We start from the raw sequence: 8596 nt of genomic DNA on the forward strand, positions 1-8596 counted from the left end.
CGGTTAGCTGTACTAAAAACTTGCAAGTTTTTGCTGGTTTTGCGTTCGCGTACGTTTGTTAAAATTTACCTCTTTGAGAGAGAACAGATACAAATTCATTCGAATTTTGCTTCTGAGAGTTTTCTGCTGGAAGAATACGCGAATACACCTAATGTTCTTTCTCGATAACTCGCAAATGTCTTTTATATTCAGGTGTCCAAATCTTTTATGCCAAATGTCAATGCTAAAGGATTTCTCATTTACCTCAGCGTTCACGCACTCACGTTCATCAAAGCTGGTGTAAAAAATACCATTCTCTGCTTTTGCTGAAACTATTGTTGCTTTGTTTTTCGATTTGACTTCGGCTAACTTTTTATTACACTGTACTGAGTAGCCGTGTCGAAGTATTTTGCTTACTGAAAGAAAATTTTCATGTTAGCTTGGAACATAAAGTACGTCAGTCAATGTAATATCGCGAGTTCCAGTTTTTACACTAACATTGCCAACACCCTTAGCAGCAACGAAATCACCTGATGCAAGTGTCACCGTTTGTTCGCGTTTGTTAATTGTTTAGAATTGTTTAGCATCATTACACATATGAGAGGATGCACCGCTGTCCAATACCCATATGTTGCTAGCTCGTACATTCTCATGGGAGCTCATACTCATTACCTCTTCTTTCTTTGCTACTTTGCACTGCGACTTTATATGCCCTCTTTTACAGCAGGAGTAGCATTTAACTGTGCTCCAGTCATACGGTCTAGTTTTCTGCTGGTCCGTTGGTTTATTGCGATCCACTACCGCTCTTTCCCTCGCACTTTTTTCCACCTGCTGGAATTCACCAAAAATACACTCTCGTTATTATCCCAAATTTTTCATTTCGCCGTATTTCTTCTTCCAATACTTTGACCTTCAATTGTTCAAAGGTCGGCAAGCTGTCTCTACTCTCAATCGCAACAACGAAACTATCCATTTCATCGGGTAGGCTGCACAACAATAAGAAGCATATCAAGTCATCACGCATCTCAACGCTAATTGATTTGAGCTTTTCCACAATAGTACAAAAATCGTTCATTTGCACAGCCATCTTTTCGCTTGCATTAAATCTTAAGCTCGTCGGCGATTTCAAGCATCCGTTGTTGGTTACCCCAGCAACCGAGGCAATCGGAGATCGTCGTGTCACACGTACTTGTTGTTGATTTTCCATCAACGCGACCGCTTGACAAGCGGTTTGTTTGATAGTGGCGCAAAGCGTTGACAAGCATTAGTGTGTTAGTTTGTTGTGATATGTAAAATGAGCAAGTTCGCGGAAGATAAAGATTTTACGTTGCGGTTTATTGAAACTTATGCGTCACGTTGTGTATATAAACTTTTCATCCACAACTTTTTCTTTTTAGTCTTTCTTTTTTTTCTTTTTTTCTAATAAAACTACTGCAGTGGCAAGTAGCAAAAAATCGTCATCCGATGAAGACATGTTTACGTCCGCCCACTACGAAATTTTATTGCAAATGGTGTTGACGCTTTATGCTTGAGTGTCGCCGGGAAAGCTTCAAGCACCCGACATTCAACCCGACACTCACACATGTACTCGTTGCTGGGGTAACCAACAACGGATGCTTGAAATCGCCGACGAGCTTTAAGCGTCTAAAATAAATTTACCTTTCGTGCCGGTCCATCAGCGCTATACAAACCGCTTAGAACTGCCCATGCGTCTTTGGCAGTTTTACAATTTTTTATGTGAATCAGTTCAGACGACTTCACACAAAGAGAGAATGTATGCCAGCGCTTTTTTGTCTAGCGACTTTCATTTAGCTTTATTAGCTGGATCGGCATCGGTTGCATATTTTGTCTCTACGACTTCCCAAAACTCCAGCGTAATCAGCAGACTCTGCACGGTCCAGGTGCTGTAATTATCGGCACCGAGTTTCTAAATTTGAGCCAGCGAACTCATTACAAAAATCAGTAGTCATTGCCGGACGACAAACGACGTTTTATTTATCCAAAAACATAAGGAAGCGACAAAATTCAATAAAGTACTTTTTACTTTTTTATTCGTAGGACAATAAATCGCGTGATGGAGAGTCCATAACCAAATGTTAAGATTTAGCGAATAAATAAAACACGACTCGTCCATATAATTCAAGCGGTTTAAAGGCCTGCTCAAAAAGGCGCGGTGCGGTACAGCGCGGTATAATCCCGTACGATACGCGGTAACGATATACGCAAAGGCACTCAAACAGGCGCGGTGCGGTATAGCAAGAAACATTGTTGCCATGTGACGAGCTCAAATTAACGGCACTCAACGCATTCCTCCTTCTAAATTTATACATATATTATAAATCTGATTTTCGCGATGGATAGCTAAAGCTCTGAGGACGAATTATTGCTATTAGCAGTACTTCTCGATGAAGAAAACAAAAGGTATGAATATGCCTACATCTTTGTTTTATCCTGCAAAGTTCTTAATTTATGTATATGTTTAAGAAAAAGAAGATGGGTTCACTAAATAAATTTGAGAAGAAAAGGTGGTGAATTTTCCAGCCTGATGTCCCAACTGCGTAACCACGAAGAAAGATTTTATAAATATTTCCATATTTGCGCTCCATTATGTACGTTTTGCGAAAGAATTTTAAATTCCAGTAAATTTATCGTTCATATTTCTGAGCAACACTGCCAGATTTGAAAAACATTTTTCAAACAAACGAAAAAGTTCAATTTTATTTTATTTACTTTGTGAGAAGCAAAACCAAAGAATATCACGTATGTATTACGAGCACTTTTAAACTCACGTTTTTTATCATGAAAAAGGTAGAATTTATAATCTATAGCACTTTTGTAGATAAAATATGTTTTAGAACTCTAGCTCTAAATTGCAACTCTGCTTACGATATATCTTCTTATACCGCGCGGTGAACGCTGCATGCTGCGGTAGAGTTCTGTACCGCGGTGTACCGCACTTCCAATACCGCGTCTGTTTCAGTGCTCCCATATACCGCCATAGTATTTGATACCGCATATCGTACGGGATTATACCGCACCGTGCCGCACCGTGCCGCACCGCGCCTGTTTGAGCAGGCCTTAATGGAAGTGAAAATAATGGGTCAGTGGTATGATGTACGAAAGGTATTACATGTTGATATGTATGTATGTGTGTATGTATATGTATGTACATAGCTATTGCAGTTGGGATGTCAGGTGACTATGCATAAATAGTAGTAGAATATCCAACATGATATATCTACCTACAAATAAAATACTTGCAGACATTTTGACCAAACCAACGTCGGGGAAAAAAAATTAAAAAAAATAAGAAACATATATTTAGGCAGAGTATTGGAAAACTGATTGGCAACTAGTGTTGTCAAATTTTTTTTCAAGCCATACGGCAATGCATAATTTGTCCCAAAAATACGGGATTACAAAAATTTTTCGGGACAAATGAGAAATAAATGATTTTCTTTAAAAGCCCAACTATGAACCATATATTAAAAAAGGTGATCCATTTCAACGAAGTAATGCTCAGATCAGTAATAAGCAGGGAACGGATTTTATGGAAATTTCCTTTTTTTCTGCTAAGGGGATAGAGTATAATCGATTAAGAATGTCCACGATTTAGCTTTCCCTGATTACATATTTACACATTTGATGTTTTGCCTTTTTTAAGATATTTGCCTTTTTTCCCCTTTCTACCTTTAATTGTAGCCCTTATTCCTGATAATATGAAAGTTTTAAAAGTTCCATATTTAAATTGGGCGCCAGTCATATCAACTCACGTCTTTCGAACGTTTAGTATATTCAAGGCTTGTCTTCGCAAAAATTGAATGAAATTGCTGCCATAAAACTTTAAAATGTATTTTGTAGTTCAATGTTCTACAATAAATACAAAAAAATAGTTAAAGATTCAAAGTACAAATTTTTCATATAAGCAATGAAACTAGTTCATAGTTTTTCTCTCTTTACTTGTAAAATAAACATTTCTAAAATAAATGTATTTTTTTATTATTTTTAGGTTTTTGTCTTTTTTTAGCGCCTTCTTTTGCCTTTTTTGCGATTTCTACTGCCTTTTCCTGTCTATTTTGCTATTTTATTTTGCCTTTTTTTATAGGTTTTTAGGTCCTAAAAATCCGTTCCCTGGATATAAGCTTATGATAAATATGGTTTATTTCATGGCAACACTTTTTAATTTATACAAAAATATGTATGTATATGTAAACATATAATTGAGGAACCATAAAAACAAAGTAAGAGATACAGTTGCGGTCAAAATAATTGCAGAAAAATTCAAAATGATGCTGTTGGCTACTTATTTTTATTTATTTATTGTTAATAGGTTAGGTTAGGTTAAGTGGGCGGCTCTGAGAAGAGTTCACCCGGAAGCCACAAAGGCTCATTGCAATGCCCAGGGGGGTTTCCCCATGCCTATCCCTACATATCTTTGAACCATTTCAATTCTCTGGCGAATGCAAGCAGTCCTCCCAGTGGAGCTTTCCCTAAGGTATCCAGGTTCTCGAAGAAATGGTCCCCAAGAAACTTGAGGCGTTTCCTTCGGAGTGCTGGACATTCACAAAGGAAGTGCTGGGTGGATTCTACCTCCTCCTCATCTCTACAGCTTCTACAGCAATCGTTATGCGGTGCTCCTAACCTGGCGGCCATGTGTCCAATGGTCCAGTGTCCCGTTAGAATTCCTGTGAGAAGCTTAACGTTTGGCTGCTCTAAAGACCTTGGAAACCGCTCGCACCTTATCAAGGATAGTCCAGGAATATTATTTGGGGCTGAACCCCGTTANAACCGCTCGCACCTTATCAAGGATAGTCCAGGAATATTATTTGGGGCTGACCCCGAGGTGGAACGGGAACGATTGGGTACAAAAAGAATTTCATAAACAAAACTCATAAGAGCCCTTGGTGCACTATTGACACCTGCAAAATAACTAAGTGTTTCCTGCAAAGGTCTGACGGGGTGGTGGCAAAATTCCTTAACAGACAAAGATGGAGTGATCTACGAACCGTAATAGGGCTAATTATCGGGCACAATCCATTGGAACGACATATGGTCAAAATAGGCATCATCGTCTATTCACTGTGTACATCGTGTTCGGAGGATGGCGATAGTACGGAACATTTTCCCTGTCGCTATCCGGCCTTTGTCAGACTCAGACGGAACTGTTTTGGGTCGGATATACTGAGAATGGAAAAGATACATTATTTTCCCTCACCAAACTGTTAAAATTCCTAAAGGGGTCTGGTATGCTTGCAGAGGGGCAATGAACTCCCATCCCCAAATTTATATCCCTTTTCTTTTAAAACAGAGGTTCACAAACTTTTTTTCCGTAGACCCCCTTTCAAAAATTTACTGGTTTCGGTGGCTGATACATTTTTAAATATTCCCAAACCTCGTAAAAAATTAAATGTGAAGATTAGATTTAACTATGTAAATCTGCATCGCTGGTGTATACAAAAACTAAACTCGGTGAGGCCAAAATAGAACTAAAATATTTTCTTTCTATTATGTTTTATTTCTATTTATTAAAACAATCTGATTACACACTTGCCAGTTTTAAAATATAGAGCTCGTGAATCCATCAAAATACTCTCTCGCTCTTAGGAGTTATATTTTTTAAGAGCAGTTTGAGCCCAAGCGTCATTTAGGTTATCTTCACCATGAACTCATCAAATGTTATGCTCACTCGTGACTTTGTACATGGTGTGCTTGTACAATAGTTTATTTGTGCTGGTGGCATCATTTTTGTTTTTATCGCACCGAGTTTTAAAGTGAGGCGAAAAATATTTACCACTCACATTTTTAAAACACAAAACTTAAAAANTGCATCGCTGGTGTATACAAAAACTAAACTCGGTGAGGCCAAAATAGAACTAAAATATTTTCTTTCTATTATGTTTTATTTCTATTTATTAAAACAATCTGATTACACACTTGCCAGTTTTAAAATATAGAGCTCGTAAATCCATCAAAATACTCTCTCGCTCTTAGGAGTTATATTTTTTAAGAGCAGTTTGAGCCCAAGCGTCATTTATGTTATCTTCACCATGAACTCATCAAATGTTAGGCTCACTCGTGACTTTGTACATGGTGTGCTTGTACAATAGTTTATTTGTGCTGGTGGCATCATTTTTGTTTTTATCGCACCGAGTTTTAAAGTGAGGCGAAAAATATTTACCACTCACATTTAAAACTTAAAACAACAACACGGCGAAGCTTTTTACGCCAAACTTTTAATTCAGAAACTGACACTATAGAAAAGAACGAGTCTAGAAAAATCGATGACAAACAACCAAGCAAGCAAGAAGCACAAAAAGTGTTCCAGTGTCTCATCCTCTTCAAGGAAGGATGAGCAAATGGACTTGTCATTTACGCCACAGTCAAGTGTTTGTGCCATGTGAAGCAGTCCAACAAGTTGTCTGCAGTATCCCTGCTCAGTGAGATCTGAAACCTAGAAAGACCTTCTGAGATTGAAGGCAACATGAGTTTTGCCCACCTGCATTCCCTTGATGTCTCCCAGTCATTGCTGAGCGCAGTATTCACCCAGTTTCTGATGGTTGCTTCCATGGCCGAAAGTGGGTGTGCTTAAACTGGTTGCGGACCGAGGAATACCTGGTCTGAGCCAATTCTGGCCAAATGGTCAGATGTCTCATTACCAGGTACTCCCGAATGACCTGCCACCCAGAGTAAAGCAAGCTCTTTATGTTTACCACAATAATTTAGTCNGGTGTGCTTGTACAATAGTTTATTTGTGCTGGTGGCATCATTTTTGTTTTTATCGCACCGAGTTTTAAAGTGAGGCGAAAAATATTTACCACTCACATTTAAAACTTAAAACAACAACACGGCGAAGCTTTTTACGCCAAACTTTTAATTCAGAAACTGACACTATAGAAAAGAACGAGTCTAGAAAAATCGATGACAAACAACCAAGCAAGCAAGAAGCACAAAAAGTGTTCCAGTGTCTCATCCTCTTCAAGGAAGGATGAGCAAATGGACTTGTCATTTACGCCACAGTCAAGTGTTTGTGCCACGTGAAGCAGTCCAACAAGTTGTCTGCAGTATCCCTGCTCAGTGAGATCTGAAACCTAGAAAGACCTTCTGAGATTGAAGGCAACATGAGTTTTGCCCACCTGCATTCCCTTGATGTCTCCCAGTCATTGCTGAGCGCAGTATTCACCCAGTTTCTGATGGTTGCTTCCATGGCCGAAAGTGGGTGTGCTTAAACTGGTTGCGGACCGAGGAATACCTGGTCTGAGCCAATTCTGGCCAAATGGTCAGATGTCTCATTACCAGGTACTCCCGAATGACCTGCCACCCAGAGTAAAGCAAGCTCTTTATGTTTACCACAATAATTTAGTCGAGACTTGCATTGCCGAACTAGTTTGGAAGTAGTTAGAGGGCTAGCCAATGCGTTAAGTGCAACTTGGTTGTCACTGCAGACACGTAAACTCCTTCCCCTCCACCAGTGTTCCACCGTGTAGTCCATAGCTTTGAGGATTGCAATCACCACAGCCTGGAAGTCCGAAACATATTCCCCAACAGAAAAATGAAGCTTATACTCATTAACTTCGAAAAATACACCAGATCATGGCCCAAAGTCAGTTTTGGAGCCATCAGTGAAGGTTCGACAATGTATGAGTCCGGTCTCAGTGATGGAATTAAACCAGCATTCAGTCTCAGGGAACTCAACATTATAGAATCTCTTCAACAAAAGTACTGGTGGCGTACTATCCTATAGCATTGAAAAGACACAAGTGCTTAAATCTCTGCCGCCAGCAATTTTCGCCGCGCCCCCCTCAGTGTTATACCAACATCCGGTTCTTTTTAGTCTGCAGGTGGCCTTTAAGGCTTTCCCACGTATGAAAACACAAAGTGACGGTAAGTGCAGCAGTGCGTCAGTGCACTTGACCACTCAAAAAAATTAAAGTTAAATAAAGAGGTTATCAAGCAACCATTTTGGTCCTTTCGTACCGAAACCAGAAAAATTTTCGTAAACCCCCACTTACAACTCATGGACCCCCATTAAGGTGCCCATCGAAATTGTTTTTTTTTTGGAAATTTAAAGACCCTACCCCCTAATTTTATTCGTTTTTATGAGAAATATTATTGGCTATCTTTATAGACTTTTTAGAAGTCATTTAGATGTCGCGACCTGTCGATTTAGGTCAGAAAATAAGATTTTGTAGATTTATCAGTTTTTGAATTACTATTTTGGATTCGATTTCAAAGATCGAATATGATCTAAGAAGAGAATATATAGGCCTTTAAAATAGTATAAATAGTTCTTATGATTTCATATAAAAGATCGCTAACTATATATTCTCTATTGTGTTTTTCCTTTTCATTTTTAGATCTTTATACCATAACAAACTATCAAATATTCCGGATGATTTTTCATACTTATCAAACCTACAAAGCTTACAACTTGATAGCAATCCTCTACGTTGCGATTGTTCAGTTCATTCGCTATGGTGGTATTACACCCAAGAAATTTCGATATTTAATAATACTCGGCAAAATCGTACTCAGGTCACGTTGTCTTGTAAGTCTTTGCACTCTGGAGTTAAAGAGCTTACGGAACTTCGAGTAGAGGACTTTAATTGCGGTAAGTCAG

General features: G+C 38.7%; 1 protein-coding gene and 1 long non-coding RNA gene across 2 annotated transcripts in view; both read left to right on the forward strand.

Moving 5' to 3' along the window:
- Positions 1-905: 905 nt before the first annotated feature.
- LOC108376121 (uncharacterized) lies at positions 906-1515 on the forward strand (the record flags this gene model as incomplete). The annotated part of the gene is made up of 2 exons (XM_017632304.1): positions 906-1164; positions 1417-1515. Coding segments are annotated over 2 exons (354 nt in total), but the record flags the coding sequence as incomplete, so codon positions are not given.
- Positions 1516-2046: 531 nt separating this feature from the next.
- Positions 2047-8596, forward strand: part of LOC108376122 (uncharacterized) — a 10720-nt gene continuing 4170 nt past the window's right edge. The window contains exons 1-2 of the long non-coding RNA XR_001849236.1: positions 2047-2400; positions 8334-8587. This is a non-coding gene — a long non-coding RNA (uncharacterized LOC108376122). The remainder of the gene's footprint in view (positions 2401-8333; positions 8588-8596) is intronic.

The sequence above is a fragment of the Rhagoletis zephyria genome, unplaced genomic scaffold, assembly GCF_001687245.7.
Source record: "Rhagoletis zephyria isolate East Lansing unplaced genomic scaffold, Rhagoletis_zephyria_1.1 Rzeph_scaffold_09917, whole genome shotgun sequence".
NCBI classification, from domain to species: Eukaryota; Metazoa; Arthropoda; class Insecta; order Diptera; family Tephritidae; genus Rhagoletis; species Rhagoletis zephyria.